A 16,232-nucleotide genomic window follows, 5' to 3' on the forward strand; every position below is an offset into this window, starting at 1 on the left:
CCCACCCGTTGCTTGGAGCGTTGGTTCATCACGGAAACCAACCACTCCGTTGATCAGTTGATCAGGTACTATGCGGTTGGGACCCAGGACAACTAGAATTGAATAGGTGCGCTGGCTGCACACCCAGCAGTAGTTGCATCTCATCATACTGCACGCGCACAAGCAATGATGATGCTTCAACTGTTAATTCAGCCAGTACTATTTTCGTTGGATGCTTGCGACTGATTTTGCACTGCATTGCTTGGAGATGTAATTTCAGGATTCATATTTTAATTCTCAGCAAGATTTCCATCAGGAAGGAGGAACAGTGAAGGGATTGTACAATTTCCATATTATAGGTGAGTATTTTTTCCGAACAAGGTGATCTTTTACACTGGTATTTGCTCATTTTGATTGGGTAATTTTTGAGCTAGCATATTTTGATGCTTAAACATCTGATTTCTACACACAACCTTGCCTTCTTCTATGGTGAAGTGTTTGCAGTATTCATTAATTAGTGAGTAGGAGTTTTGATCCGAAAGCTGAGCTCACACCATTTATTGTGGAGTACGCCATTGTTAATTCGAGTTCGTTGAGATGCTTGGACCTTCAGCAATACCCTCATTGTTTATTGGACAAACTTTCCTATAACAAAAAGGTGCTTAGCTTGCACATATCAATGTATCATGATGCTTTTACGCCTGTTTGGTGTCTTGAGGGATAGTATGTTGAGTTGTATTTAGAGAGTCATGAGATAGTCATCCAATGCCTTTTTCTTCTACCAAAGGTCGATGTAATTTGAAATGACGTGGTTTTCATACAAGATAGATCTTTTTTCTTCTACTAAGCTGGTTCAGTTTGTGTGTCTGTGTGTCTGTGTTTTGCATAAAGGTTCAGTTTGTGTTTTGTTGGATATACATGCGTTCGTTTCTAAATTTCGTAAGTTCATTGGTTTAGAAACTCTGCAGAGAACACTGCGCCTTTTCTCACTTGCAGAATTTCGTAAGTTAATTGGTTTAGAGACTCTGCAGAGAACACTGCGCCTTTTCTCACTTGCAGCACTTTGGTACTTCATCATCTATCTATCAAGCTTGCATGTGGCCGGATGCGCTAAAAATCAAGTCCATCTAATCGGATTCAAGTATGACAGAACCACCATAAATAAATAAGTGAAACGGGAAAAAGGCCAAATATATGCCTTTGTCTTTGATGCCCTGAGAAGAGGCCAGTTATCCCTTACCATCCATCACCTCTGAACACTTTCCCAGTGCCGCTGGGATTACCAGAAGCTGGAAAATGTGGTTGCCGCGCTTTCTGTCTTGTAGTTGTGATATAATTGAAATATAAGTGGAGCAGGTTGATTTCGTTGAGGTGTGTTTATTGCCACACCATCCACTGAAAGCAACCGCTCTGTTGATCAGGTACAATGCGGTTGGGATTCAGGACAACTAGAATTGAAGACGTGTGCTGGCTGCACACTCAGTACCGTGTTCGTTGGATGCTTGTGACTGATTGTCCTGAGAAACAGCAAGGTGGGTACGAAGTCTACGTCAGGATGAAAGCAGAGAGACATGCCATGTGGTGCTAATTAAGGTCAGGGCACAGCTGGCCTTGTGAAGGTGTGATGCCTTCAAATTTCTTCCACCTTGCTTCACAGAAGGGACATTGCTAGATGGCTCTCCTCCCAGCACTCCACCATTGACCTTTCTTCTAGCTAGTCCTCCTCTCTCAGCATCAGTGCAATACCAGCACTCTAGTAGACCAACACTACTGGTGACACTGCATTTGTAGCGTTGCCGTCCGAGCACGAAGCGGGAGCACGGCCGGCCAGCCTCTGGTACGCACATACATGTATCTTGTCTTCCCTCTACATATATGCCCTGTTCTCCTGCAACATTAATCTGATTCCACGATGTGCCGGCCTGGCTTCTCCAACCTTGTCCATGATGTTGAACTCTTGGTTAATCTCATATGCAGGTTTACGCCGTAGGCTATAACATCCATATCTACCGGGATTGATGGCGACGGTTGGCATCTCCGCAGCAAGCTGGGTAGTGGGCAAGGCTCTAAGCCCACTGTCCGGAGGCGTGCTGGAGGCATGGAGTGCAAGCTCCATGCTCGGATCAAACATGGAGGCCTTGAAGATGCAGCTGCTGTACGCGCAGGCGATGCTGAACAACGTCCGGGGCAGGGAGATCCACAACCCTGCCCTGGGCGAGCTGCTAGACAAGTTGCGGCACCTCGCGTATGGAGCCGAAGATGTGCTGGACGAGCTCGACTACTTCCGCATCCAAGATGAGCTCGACGGCACCTACCATGCCGCCGATGCACATGATGCAGGCTTCGTCCAAGACCTCGCCCTCAATGCTCGGCACACGGTGAGAGCATGTGTGAATAAGCTCAAGTTACCCGTGTGTTCGCGTGCTGCCACGCAGGTTGAGCAAGACGATGGTGGAAAACAAGGATACCTCTCAGGTTTCCGCTTTTGTGGAGTTCATGAGATTAGCTGCTCACCACCATCACCCGCCAACCAGATTCATGGCAGATGCATGCCAAAGGTTGCCTCCAGCACCCGTGAAGCTGCCCACGCTGTCGGTAAACACTTCCCATGCTATTCTTTTCCATCCGTCCACGATGATGATCCTAACAAGGGCATGTTGGAATCCACCAACACGTGTGGAAATGGGCAGCGATTTCTTTGTGGCGCTTGGGTGTCCCCCAAGGCACCGCAGAAGAATCATGCCTTGCAAATACCAAAGTTAAAGTTTGATCGGGTAGAAATGTCTACAAAAATAAGGGACATCGTAGAACAGCTGAAACCCGTATGTGCCATGGTCTCCACCATTCTTAATCTGGAGCTGCTGGGCTCGAGTCGTACCCCTGGACAAGAGGCTGTAATAAACAGAGCCAAAACCACCCCAGAAATCATAGAGCCTAAATTATACGGGAGGGATAGCCAAAACCAGATTATTGTGGATGAAATTGATAAGGGTGAATGTCGTGAACTTACTGTGCTTCCAATTGTTGGCCCGGGGGGTATTGGAAAGACAACCTTCACACAACACATATATGAACAAATGAAAAGCCATTTCCAGATTCCCATTTGGGTATGTGTCTCTTTCGACTTTAATGCGAATAGGTTGGCAAAAGATATTTTGAAAAAGATCCCCAAAGTTAACAATGAAAACAACACTTGTAGTGATGAAGAACGTATCATGCAAAGAATAAAAGGAAAGAGGGTTTTACTCGTCTTAGATGATGTGTGGACACATCATGAGAATGAGCGGAAAAAACTATTAAATTTGTTTAAGAAAGAAGGGGCAAAAGGTAACATGGTTATAGTCACGACTCGAATACCCGAGGTAGCAAACCTGGTTAAGACAACTGAATGCTCACTAGAATTGGACAGATTATGTGGTGACGATATTAAGTCTTTCTTTGAAGAATGTGTATTTGGTGACCAAAAACCATGGGTTGACTATCCAGAATTATCCGAAGTTGGCAGCAAAATAGTGGACAAGCTGAAAGGTTCCCCTCTTGCAGCAAAAACTGTTGGTAGATTACTAAGAAACAAACTTACATTGAAAAACTGGACAAACGTTCTGGAAAGTAAAGAATGGGAATCGGAAAGCAATGACGATGATATTATGCCAGCTTTAAAGCTCAGCTATGACCATCTTCCTTTCCATTTACAACAATGTTTCTCTTTTTGTGGTTTGTTTCCTGAAGATTATGAATTTGGTAGCGAAGAGTTGGTTCACTTTTGGATTGGACTAGATATTTTACATTCACGTGACCAGAAGAGAAAAAGGCTTGAAGATGTTGGACTGTGCTATTTAACAGACTTGGTAAATCAAGGATTTTTCAAAATGAATAAAAAGGAAGATGGACGTCCTTATTATGTCATCCATGACTTACTGCATGAGTTGGCAGTGAAGGTTTCATCGTATGAATGTCTTAGCATCTATAGTTCTAGCGTGAGGCACATAGAAATCCCCCCGTGTGTACGTCACTTGTCTATAACCATAGATAACACGGATGTACAGGATAGGATGTCTTTTGAAGACCGTGATGGAAATTTAAGTGCACTAGATAAGCGGCTGAAAGTTGAACACCTACGTACTTTAATGTTATTTGGTGATTACCATGGAAGCTTTGTCAAAACTTTAGGTGGATTGTTTAAGGAAGCTACAGCCCTTCGTGCCATATTTTTGTCCAAAGCATCGTATAATTTGGAGGACATATTGCAGAACTTTTCAAAACTTGTCCATCTTCGCTACCTAAGGATCAAGTCTGTATATGACTGTCAGTTGTGCTTACCAAATGCGCTAGTTAGATTGTATCATTTGGAGGTCATTGATCTACAAAATGTGGTGCATTGTGTTTTTTCAACTAAACACATGAGAAACCTTGTGAAATTGCGTCATTTTCTTGTGCCAGAAGAAAAGCTCCAGTTTCATTCTGACATTTATGGGGTGGGAAAACTAAAATTCATTCAGGAATTGGGATTATTTAGAGTGGGAAAGGAGAGTAATGGTTTTGAACTTAGCCAGCTAGGGCCATTGGCAGAGATTGGAGGATCACTTCGCATTTATAATCTCGAAAATGTGCAAACCAAAGAGGAAGCAAACGAATCCAAACTGTTGCATAAGAACCACTTAAGAAGACTTGTATTAGGATGGAATGTTAGGCGACCTAACAAGGATCCTGTAAAGGAAGAAAATGTTCTAGGCAGTCTTGTACCGCATAGCAATCTTGAAGAGTTGTACATTAGTGGGCATGGGGGCACTAAATGCCCAAAATGGCTATGTGAGAATCTCTCGGTTAAATGTTTGGAAACTCTTTGTCTGGATGGTGTGTCTTGGAGAAACCTTCCACCTTTAGGAGAGATTTGGATGGTTAATGAGCTTGGTAAAGAGTATCAGGGTTGTAGTATCCCACCTGCAGGCTTCCATAATCTAAAAAAGCTACGGTTAAGTGGCATATCTAGTCTAAAAAGATGGGTTGGAAATGGCCCTTGTTCTCTCTTTTCTCACTTGGAAGTGCTCATCATTAGACATTGTTCTGAACTCATCGAGTTGCCGTTTTCACATACTCCAACTTGCTGTGAAGCACAGCCGCAGGAGAAAATGGCTTGGTTTCATAGACTAGAGAAGCTTGTCATTGCAGACTGCCCAAAATTAGAGTCCTTGCCTCCCATCCCTTGGCAGACTCGTGCACCCTGCTCTGCTGATATAGAACAAGTGGGACCAGTTGAGCGCCTGTGGTATGGGTACTCATACGAATCGAAGTTAAGATTGAACATTGAGGGAAAGGGTGACGTATTGTGGAGTGGGTTGAATTTCTCTAATCTAGCTCCTCTAGATGAGTTGCGGATGAAAAAGATCCGTCCCCTGCCGCTGGATGACTTCCAGGTGCTTACATCTCTGAAGAAGATTGAGATAGAGGGTGTGAGCAGCAGCGTCTTGCTGCCGGTTGAAGGTGATCGGTGTCGTGGCGTATACCAGTTTCCAGTTGAAGAAGTTGTGATCAAAGGGTGTGAAACTATTTGGAAAGAATTGACGCTGCTGCTCTCTTTCTTTCCCAACCTCTCATGGTTTTGGATAGAGAACTGTGAGAATATAACTGGGTTGGGTGTGGCGGAGGAGGCAGAAACTGTTGCTGGAGAGCAGGAGCAACAGACAAGAGTTGGAGAGGACGAAATAATAACAGCAGTGGCAGCAGAAGGACTGCTGCTCTTGCCTCCCCACCTACAGGAGTTGTGGGTATGGCGTTGCCCAAGGGTGAGCATACTCCCCAATCCAATGCGGGATGATGATCACACATCAGCAACAGGAGGAGGCCTCCAACGTCTCGGCTCCCTCCGTCGATTGGTTGTACATGAATGCCCTGAATTCCTGTCCTCCTGTTCGTCCTCGCCCTCCTCTTTTTTCCCCTTCCCGACCTGCCTGCAAGACCTATTACTACGCGGTGTGAAGCACATGGAGACGCTGCAAGCCCTCTCAAACCTCACCTCTCTCACCGAATTATACTTGGATATACTGGGGGACTCAAGAGACGAGGGCTTATGGCCTCTCCTCGCCCACGGCAGCCTCAAGAGATTAGAGATCTGTGCTGACTCTGACCTCTTCCTTGGTTCCCATCCAGCAAGGCCACATGACAAAGAGGTTTTTTCCCAGTCCTGCCAGCTCCTCCATCTGAATATTAACGTCTACGCAGGAGTCCTTGCTGTGCCCATCTGCAACCTCCTCTCTTCCACTTCCACCCTCACCAATTTGGACCTCAGATTCGACACGGAGGTGGAACACTTGACAGAGGAGCAAGAGGAGGCCCTTCAGCTCCTCACTTCCCTCCGGGAGCTATTTTTTTTCGATGGAGACAAGCTGCAGCGCCTCCCTGCAGGGCTTCACAACCTTACCAATCTCAAGAAATTGAGGATCAATGGTTGTCCGGCCATACGGTCACTGCCCAACCTTCCGAGCTCTATGCAGGAATTGCAGATTGAGTTCTCGGGTGCCATCAAGTCGCTGCCCAACAGCCTCCCGAGCTCTCTAGAAAAATTGGTGATCACAGACTGTGAGGCCATCAAGTCGCTGCCCAAGAATGGCCTTCCGAGTACAATGCGAGAGTTAGATGTCAGCTATGGCAACAGCAAGGAGCTAAAGATGGATTGCCGCAAGCTGATAGGAACCATCCCGATAGTCAGAACCTGACCAATCCAAGGTACATTACAAAAAAAAAAAACACTTTTCAATCTTTTTACTCAATCCTAGTTCCTTCCTAGCTTATTTTCCTAAATCTGTAAGCACCGAAGCCATTTTCTTTTGTTTTGTTTGGTTCATCGTAGTTACTGCTGTTTCATCTTAAAAAAATGAACGGTTTGTTTTAATTTACTTTCCAGGGTTCTTCAATCTGCATATTCTTCTAGCCTCCTACAGTTTGTCTCCGTATAATTCTGAGAGCAAGGTTGCCAGCTCAAGCATGATGGCTTCAGTTTGTTTCTCCCATCCTGCACGTAAAGCTGGTTAGTATACATGCATGCATAATTAAATCATCCCATACAGCTGTATTTCCCATCCATTATTATAGAGTATTTAACCAAAAACTACCACAATTCGTGGAACCGTGCCTACAAACTACCACTTTACGATTTTGTCCCAAAAACTACCACTTTTTTGCTGATCTGTGACTAAAAACTACCATGTGGGTAAATCAACCGATTCATCCATTTTAAACGTGTTTATGATAGACCTGGCCCGCATGTAAGAATACTCCTTGTTTTTATACATACACAATCCCCACCATTAATCATCAATTATTTCCCCAGTTTGTTTCTTGTTGTTATTGCAAAAGTCTGAACTGTGCAGTGTGCGCAGGCTGAGTCACGGAGTTGTAAATCTTCCATCTTTGTACAATTCTCCGCATTGGCACACTGTTCCGACTTCCGACGTCAAAGCCTTGAGTGGCTCCTCCCTCTGAGCGTAAATGATACTTAGTTATGGTATGTACATTTATGTAATGTCACAGTTTACTCTCTGTAAGATAGTTGATGCATATTAGTATTTACCTTGCTTCTTCTTAATCCGATGTTTCAAGTCAAATTTCTCGCTTTCTTTGCCTCATTACTACACGACCTGAAGTCTGACAAAATGTTTATTCTATTTACTATGCAGGGCTCCATCTTGGAGTTGTACATTCTTTTAACCTTGCAAAATTTACTACACACACACACACACACAGGTGGCACATGAGGGTCTTGTGTGGTATCTTCATCCTACATGAAATCCATAAATCTGGTTAGTACGGGTAAATCCAATCTGTTCATCATATAGCTAATACCATTTCAAAGTTCCTTTGTCCCCTCGAAGAAATTTCTCATGTACTCAACTTTTTTTCTTTCCTGTGCAGGTGTTCTTGTGCTCATTCTGGTTGCTCTCTAGATACTTCGCATTTACAATAGTACTTGGCTTATTTGGCTGTTATGGTCAAAACATGACAATGACATAATGGTGGAAGCAAGGAGATCCAGTGACTTTCTACTGAAATTAAGGTCTGCAGTTTTTTTTTAAATTCGTTACTACACTGATGACAATAGAGGTGTTCTTGCATCCTTCATTACTGTTGTTGCTTAACGAAATTTAATGAATGCAGGAAACAAGAATACCCCTCTTAACAGATCAGTGTTTGTGTGCAGCTAATTCAGATCTCCCGTTGCTATCAACTGGTACGTCCAATGTTCTCCTTTTGCATCCATATAAAAGTCTAAAAGATAACTTGTGTATTTATCTTTAAGTTCCAAACTTTTTAGATTGAACTAAGCTTCTTGATTGCTTGATAGATGTGGCCCGTGGACAAGTTTGGAATTCAACAATGAAGTGGACAAGTTTGGATTCAACAATGAAGTATTAGCAGGTCTTTGGAAAGGTTAGCAACCTCCTGCCGAAATTCATGATCGCCTCAGCTATGCTAGATTGTAGCCAATGTGCAATTGTCAACCTCTTATTGCCTCATGCGACCTCAGTTAGAGAACTTGCTGCTTTCTTTGTAAGTTGGCAGTCTAGCTTTTGAGCACGCTCATAATCTCTGAATTCATTGCCATGCTGAATTAAATAACTCAAGAGAGTTTTCAGCTGATACATATAGTCATAAAGGTTGTGAACACTTGTTACTAGGTGATTGATGAACATTGTTTGTTCAAAAAGACTCGAGCTTGCTAATTTTTATTCATAGAACCTCCCGAGCTAAGTATGGTGAAGGTGATTTTATTCTCTTATTTATCTGGAGTATTTTGTTTTTCTATCCTACCAATCCAAAAACTGAGCAGATTTCTTGAGCCTCGATTATTGCAATTTGAATATTTAGTGCGTATTGTTAAGTTTGATGTTCCTCTAGTCTGAAGTCTTGAAAGCCAGTCATTCTGTTTGCGTAACAGCTAGCCTCTTCAACACTTGGCATTGAATTCCTTCATCAGGATATCACCTACTCCGCTGGTGTACATATATACACAAATCTCAAAAATTAAACCATTTCTTCCATGTGTTCACACCATACCTACCTATATAGCGCATCTCTTGCTATTCCATATTTAGTCGATTATTCCATAAGCACACTCATGAAAGTTCGAGAAGATTCGAAAGAGCTTTATTGTCATCGTCATCAACCCTCCAAATTCCATCATTCTGAAATGACACCTCTCTCACACAAAAATGAAAAAAAGAGAAAAGAAAAAGAGAGAGGGTCACCATTCAAAAGATCAAGGGTTCATCCTCAAGGAGGAAGAAATAGTCTGCGCCGCTTCCATATTCATGTGCAGAATGGCTAATCAAACTACTACCTATGCAATATTAATAACGGGAACATTACTAGCATCCCGGGATCACCTTACATTGCATAGGCATCTCAATCATTTCTTTGGCATGAGTCCATTCGTTCCCATATCCCCTGGGCACTACCTTTCTCCAATGACTGGAATGTGAAGACTTCTTTGTACTAGAGTGGAACACTTATTTAGCTTTACTATCTAGATTTCAGTTTTGCTCATTCTCTGAATTACCCTACCAAGCTCCAGATAAGCTTTCCACAAATATAAAGTAGATAGAAAACGCTCCGGCCACTGGCCAGTGAGGACTATAATTGTGTGATGAGAGTAATTCCAGATCATGACGAGGTAATCTCACTAGAAACCTGCTCTTGGAAGGTTCACAAAGGAATAAAATTGTTGGTTGCTCGTGTTCTCTTTTGTTCTTGAAATTGAAGTCAAACCTCCTAGTGATTGTGTTCAAAAACTTTGATGGCTATATTGTTGATGCTGTTCACTCTCATAAAATGGAACCCATTCCTTACTGGCAATGAATACGAGTTGTTATTTAAGCTTGTGCTCAATTGCTAGCTTGCTACTTTGATAAGTTTGTGGGAAGTGTCTCGATCCGAAGTTTATGAGGATTTTAATAATTGTTTGCACATGAGCACTTGTCTGCAATCTCGCTATGCTAAGCTTTCAGGTGTTTCACAAGCACATGGGCAAGTTGAATCAGGAGCCTAAATCCTATGGCCTGCCATTTGCTGTGGTCTGAGACTCTTTCTCGGAGGGAAGAATCAGAAAGGGAGAAGCCTGAGACGAACCATACCCTTTGTTTGTCTTTGCAGCCTGAGATGAAGAGCCTATAAGGAAGAGAGGATACTTTTTTCGCACTCATTTCCTTGTAGCTTCAGTCTGTAGTAGGTCTCGATGAGTGGTACGAAAACAGGACAACTTTTTTGTCATTCGTTTTCTCAGTGTGGACATGTATGTTCAGTGAAATGAAATGCAGTTCTTTGCAACACTATCTTCATATCTGAGCCTATGCTTGGGTGTCACTTTTGGTTGTCTGTGCTAACGCATAATTAAATAAAGACACCACAATGGTTCACTGCAGAATCTTCCTGATTTCCTTTTGATACCCAATTGGCAATCTGAACCAAATATTGTTGCCATGTTGTTTTTCTTTTCGGAGAAAAAAATTCCTGCGATTCTGTTTACAACACAAGATTCGAATGCACAAGATACACAGCCATGACCTGGAGTGCATGGTCTGGACACACTACACCTATTACTTGTCTTGTGAGCAGAGCACACGGTATGAGTGCATCCGGTATTGTCCAGGAGAGATCCGGTGAGATTTGGGTTTGTTTTTGGGCCCTTACTGAAGAAGTAGCATCCTAGGGACGGGGTGGGTCATCAGGGAACATCTTGAAGGAGCAAATCCGAGCCAAGTCTCCTATCAGGGTGGCTCTCCTAACCACGTGCTAGATCCGAGCCAAGACTCCCATTTTCAGTTTGGTGATCTACGTCTGCTCTGCTTCCTCTGTCTCCATCCAGATCGGGAAGTAGCCCCAGAAAAACAACGACTTGCCACGTGAGGAGTGATGTAAGCGGCTCAAGACTGAATCAAGACTTGAAGATCAGTCTTGTATTTTCTATTTAGCGCCACCGGGCCATTTGTTAAGTTCTATTGTATCCGTTGTTTGGGGCCATCGTACCCAGCTCTATCTTTTCATTTTTGAGATGAACGCCTGCTCTGCCAGAATTTGCCCCAACTGATGGTTTAATTTCTGAGATTTTACTCACACTCAAAATTCAGGTGTAACTATTAACAGCAGAAGCTTCAGCTTTGCTATATTGACAGTAGTAACTAAATCAATGTAAAGGCTCGCTTTGCTTCAGCTTTATGTTGTTGCCACGGCTTTCATCCATGTACTGATGAAGCTCCCTAAACTACTCTTACTTCTTCAAGTGTGTGCTCAATCGCTAGCTTGCTACTTTGTTGAGTGTGTGCTCAATCGCTAGCTTGCTACTTTGTTAAGTTTCTGGGAAGTGTCTCTGCCCAAAGTTCATGAGGATTTTAATAATTGTTTGCACATGAACACTTGTTTGCAATCTAGCTATGCTAAGCTTTCAGGTATTTCACAAGCACGTGGGCAAGTTGAATCAGGAGCCTAAATCATCTGGCCTGCCACTGACCACAATCTGAGACTCATTTTCCCGAGGGAAGGACCGGGAAGGTAGAAGCTTGAGATGAATCATACCTTTTCTTTCTCTTTGTAGCCACTTGCTTCGTAACAATGTTATAAGGAAGAGAGAATGGGGTTTCCCCACTTATTATGTCCCTTCTAGCTTCAATCTGCTGTAGTTGCCTGTCGATGAATCGTATGAAAACAGGCCAATTTTATCATTCGTTCTTGTCAGTGTGGACATCTATATTCAGTGTAATGTGAAATGTCTTCATATCTGAAACTATGCTTGCATGTCACAGTGGTTACCTGTGCTAAAACACCCCTGTTATTGTTCACTTAAAAAACTTGGACTTTCTTGTTCGCTTTTGATATCCAATCGCCTCTCAAGAACTGTGACGGTGTATGTTGGATTATTCACCATGTTTTCTCTCTGTCTGAGAAACAGATCGTCCGATTTAATGTATAACCAATTGGTACGTCAGTATGTGTTTTGACTTGCAATGGATTATGATGGATCTCTCCATCATAGATTTGTATCCGGGGCATTCTCTTCTTCTGAAGTTAAAAGTGGAGACTTTTGGGGAATTGATCTCTATCATCTGTAGCATTTCACATATGGAGCTGTTGCTGGATTGGGCTAGTCATCTTTGACTTGACGCAGATTGTAAATCATGCCAACAAAAATACTCGTATGCATTATTTTTTGTTAGATGTGTCTCTGCAATTGGTAAATCAAGCATGAAGAAGTTGTATAAGTTACCAGGGTTGTTCAAGTCATCCTCTCTGATGCAACTCTGAGGCGTCATCTCTTGCCTATTTGTGTGTCCTTTTTTAAAAGAACAACGCTATGTCAAGTGTGTCCTCCTATGTCAACTCTCAGGCTACATTTTAAAAAAATACATGATCATTTCCAAAAAAATATTCAAAGATTCTTTTAAAAATTTACAAACAGTGTTAAAATTTCCTGAATAATTTAAAAAATGACCCCAACAAGTCCCCATGTATTACAAAATAATTGTGGAAAAATATGTTCATCGTGCGTTTTTTGTAAAAATATATATTTTTAAAAAATATTATTAAAATAAAAATTTAATTCCATTTATTAGGAAAAAGTATACATTATTAAAAATAATTTCTAGGATAATAATGTTCATATATCAGTAAAAAAGTTTTTATGTTCCTAAAAGGTTACTTCTTAAAAAATAAAAATAAACGTCAAAACAAATGAAAATAACATAAAACTATATCAACTCAAATAAAAAAGTACCAGAAGATAAAACAAGAAAGTGAAAAATAAAACAAGGGAAACCACGAAAACCACTCAAAAAACTGCTAACGAAAAGTGTCATGTAGGCTTAGGGAGCTCCTATTTTACGTTTATAGCTCGACAGGTTGTTGCTATAATGCACATGATCACTACCATGGGCCAACCCATTAGCTTTCATGTGCTACTCCTTGCTTAGAAAAAGTAATCTCTCACTCCTAAAGAAAAAACTAGTTGAAAAACTAGTTCGTGGGTCCAATTTATCTTCATGAAATGTAAATATTTATATGTCGATATAATATTGGTCGTGAAAATTTCGAGACAAAAAGGTTGAGTCCTCCTTCGAAATAATATTAGGTAGAAGTACCTTAAGGCGATTTGCAATAATTTTGGAGGCTATATGCAAGACTAGGCTCAAACCTATGTGGAATGGATGCTTCCACTTGGTCATCATGGACCAGCAAATCCATTTGAGAGTTGTTTTCAGTAATACAACTTATCCGAGTGAGTTTTATGGACCCATCGGCCCAGAAGCTTCTCATACTCAAGCATTTACTTTTCTAGTTAGAGACCAAGAAAATGAATTAATAATCCTACACCTAGTACCAATTAGTGGACTTTATCACCAGAGGCCAAAAATGGAACGGTCGAGTGCCAACTTATTGGAATTCTACATTGCGTATTTCCCAACCTTCATTCCTGCTATTCTAGGCTCTAGTGGTCAGTCATAGACCTAGTGCCCGGTCTGCTTTCCCAGGTGGGCTAAGACATGCTAGGTAATGCTAAGTAGAGCTTTCCCCCTTCATAAGTGAAAATTGAAATGCAGTCTATGGTCTGGATATAACATCCCTTTTTAACTATTCCTTTTTGGTCAAGATAAGTAGGTAAAGCCCGCTTTGAAGGTAAATTCAAAAGGCAAGTAAGAAGTTGTAGGAAGGTTTGAAGAGATGACTGATGTAAAAAGCCTTTGAGACTCTTTCTGAAAGCTTATTCCATCAAGTTGCGTAAATGAGGTGTTATCAATTTCCATAGGGTATTATTTCTTTGAGAAACTCAATTGGTTTTAGGATTTTATCTCAAACAAGGCAACTCCAATAATACACACACTGTGTCAAATTGTCGTTATTTCACACAGAAGGGAGGGAACGAGTGAAGTAAATGGGCTGACCCAATTAGGTGTACTATAGTCTACAAAATCCTATTCGGTAACCTTTAGAAGGTTTCAGTCTCGTCTTTTCTGTTGTTTTTTTCATTTTCGTATTTTTTTCTTTACCAGTTTTCTTTTTGGTTTTTTATTTTCCTTTTTATGTTTTTTCATTTCCTTTTCTAAAAACATTTGAAGATTTTGATATTTCAAAAAATATTTAGGATTTTTAAAAGTCTTCGCTTTTAAAAAAGATCTTAGTTTTATATGAATGTTCAAAAAAATGATCACCTTTAGAAAATGTTAAAAAGAATTCTAGCTGCTCAAAGAGAGCTCGGCCAAATTATTAGAACACCAGCACTAGCGAGCATGGTTTCTCAGCATCCCATGGCCGACATCCTCCAATTCATCAACGAAACCATCCGAATCGGTCAAAACCATGCCACATCATCAGTAAAACCACCCAAAGCCGTATCAAGGACTAAAGTTATCCAATTTGAGAAGTTGGGGAGTAAGTTTGCTGGTTTGGAGTTGAGAGACCATTTGCACACTTTCGAGAGAGAGTTCTGGGATGAAAATATATTTTCCCTAAAAATAAACAAATACTCATATTTTTTGGAAAATAAAAATAAAGAACCAATTAAAAACTAGTGAACCAAAAAAAATGGCGGACATAGCAGACCGACCACCGCCAGAGGTCGACAATTTGACGCAAAGAGCGACAAATAGGGGAGCTTCTGTTTACCACATAGAGTGGTTAATAGAAAGCAATAGCTCACCTCACATCTGTGGTCGGACGGCCCATCGGACGATTTTTTTTCTTTTTGAGGATAGCTGCTACTGATAATGCTACACTACTAATTCAGGGGCTTCGTAGGCTAGATGGAACGCAAGGCGGAAGGCAATTCATGAAGAGATTTTTCAAAGTCGTTCTCAACACATTGCTTCATTGGATCTTTTTTTTAATCTAAGCTTCAAGGTAGGGATAAAAATGGAGCGGAAACTTTTCTCTTTTTGGTAGAAAATGGGGGGAGGAAATATGAAAACAAAAGTGGATATTTGTAACGCGAAAATGGAAATAATTTTTTTATGCAGAAACGGAAACAAAAATGAAACGACATTTTTCGGCGGAACATGCATGAAAATGAAACTTTTCGTTTCCTTGAATATAGAATTTTTCATTTTACTATGGGCTATGGCTGTTTTTTAGCCCGCCATCAAACATCACACAATTAAACAATGAGTAAAATGGCCATGTGGCCCAACTTCTAGTACCATGCAACGAAGCTAGCCATGATTGTAACCACAATGGACGTTCGGCCTAAATTCCCTTTCACATATTATTTTGTGATGTTGCAATATGTTTTACTTGTAAAACATGACCTAATACACTGTATTTTGCTTATACATAGAGTTTGACCGTCTGATTACCACATTTTTTTGTGTTGCCAAAGTTAGAAGAAAAATATGCACAGATGCATATCTTATAATATAAGTATATAACCATCCTAATATTTTTCTAGTCTTGTTAACAATTGATTAAATATGTTTTTGAGGGAATTGATTTAATATGTTGGTTTGTTTGTGTTGTTCACTATGGTTCAAGGGTTTTTTAAGTTCTGGTGAACACTTGTCTTCGTTGTCGTGTCCGCGCCGTATTCGTTCAGTGTTCGTTTCCGGTAGTATCTATTTCCGTATTCATTTCTAGTATATATGTATTCGTATTTGGTTTAGTAAAAAATTGAAAACAAATGCGGTATCACTCAGTTCCATCCATTTCCGCTCCATTTTGATCCCTACATCAATGGATGTCAAAGCCCCAAGCACAAGAACTAGCTCACTGGCATCGACTCATTGGTTAGCACCCCCTGGTAATCTGGTTAAATTTAACATTGATGTTGTGGAATGTGGAGTCAAAGTCGTGATTACCTTGAAAACTACTCCCTCCGTCCCATAATATAAGAGCGTTTTTTACACTAGGGAGTTTCGACCATTGTGTACAGGGGAATGAATGATCCTACAACACTTGAAGCGTTGGTTGTTAGAGAAGCATTGACACTAGCGGAAGATCTTTATGTCAAGCATATTCACATTGCCTAGAACTATAAGGTGGTGGTTGATAATATCAAGCACGGAACCTCTCATGGCTAGGGAGTCATCATACAGAAGATCTAAGGACGTTCTTCAGCATTTCCCTCCTGTAATTTTGTTCAAGAGTTTATAAACTTTAATTTTAAAGCTCACAATATCACAAGGCATGCTCTTTCATTGGGGCTTGGCTACCATGTTTGGTTAGGTTAACCCTATGATCCTATTGCAATCCCTGTAAATATTATTAATAAATGAATAAAG

At 41.1% G+C, this 16,232-nt stretch overlaps 1 protein-coding gene across 8 annotated transcripts; it reads left to right on the forward strand.

The window, feature by feature from the left end:
- Nucleotides 1-50: 50 nt before the first annotated feature.
- On the forward strand, nucleotides 51-10,299 carry LOC123054664 (putative disease resistance protein RGA3). 8 transcript variants are annotated; one of them, XR_006426283.1, is made up of 10 exons: nucleotides 51-65; nucleotides 260-338; nucleotides 1,401-1,816; nucleotides 1,957-2,574; nucleotides 6,881-7,003; nucleotides 7,356-7,480; nucleotides 7,653-7,775; nucleotides 7,888-8,029; nucleotides 8,131-8,203; nucleotides 8,318-10,299. XR_006426283.1 is itself a non-coding variant. In XM_044478477.1 (8 exons), exon 2 carries the CDS (start codon nucleotides 1,998-2,000, stop codon nucleotides 6,690-6,692), a length of 4,695 nt encoding a protein of 1,564 aa, XP_044334412.1. In that variant the 5' UTR covers nucleotides 1,574-1,816; nucleotides 1,957-1,997; the 3' UTR covers nucleotides 6,693-6,702; nucleotides 6,881-7,003; nucleotides 7,347-7,480; nucleotides 7,653-7,775; nucleotides 7,888-8,029; nucleotides 8,131-8,203; nucleotides 8,318-10,299. The 8 variants fall into 8 exon arrangements, 4 of the variants coding, with proteins under 4 accessions (XP_044334412.1, XP_044334408.1, XP_044334410.1 ...); XM_044478477.1 differs by lacking the exons at nucleotides 51-65; nucleotides 260-338 and having other exon boundaries at nucleotides 1,574-1,816; nucleotides 1,957-6,702; nucleotides 7,347-7,480; XM_044478473.1 differs by lacking the exons at nucleotides 51-65; nucleotides 260-338 and having other exon boundaries at nucleotides 1,574-1,816; nucleotides 1,957-6,702.
- The last annotated feature ends 5,933 nt before the right edge of the window (nucleotides 10,300-16,232 follow it).

The sequence above is a fragment of the Triticum aestivum genome, chromosome 2D (genome assembly GCF_018294505.1).
Source record: "Triticum aestivum cultivar Chinese Spring chromosome 2D, IWGSC CS RefSeq v2.1, whole genome shotgun sequence".
NCBI lineage: Eukaryota > Viridiplantae > Streptophyta > Magnoliopsida > Poales > Poaceae > Triticum > Triticum aestivum.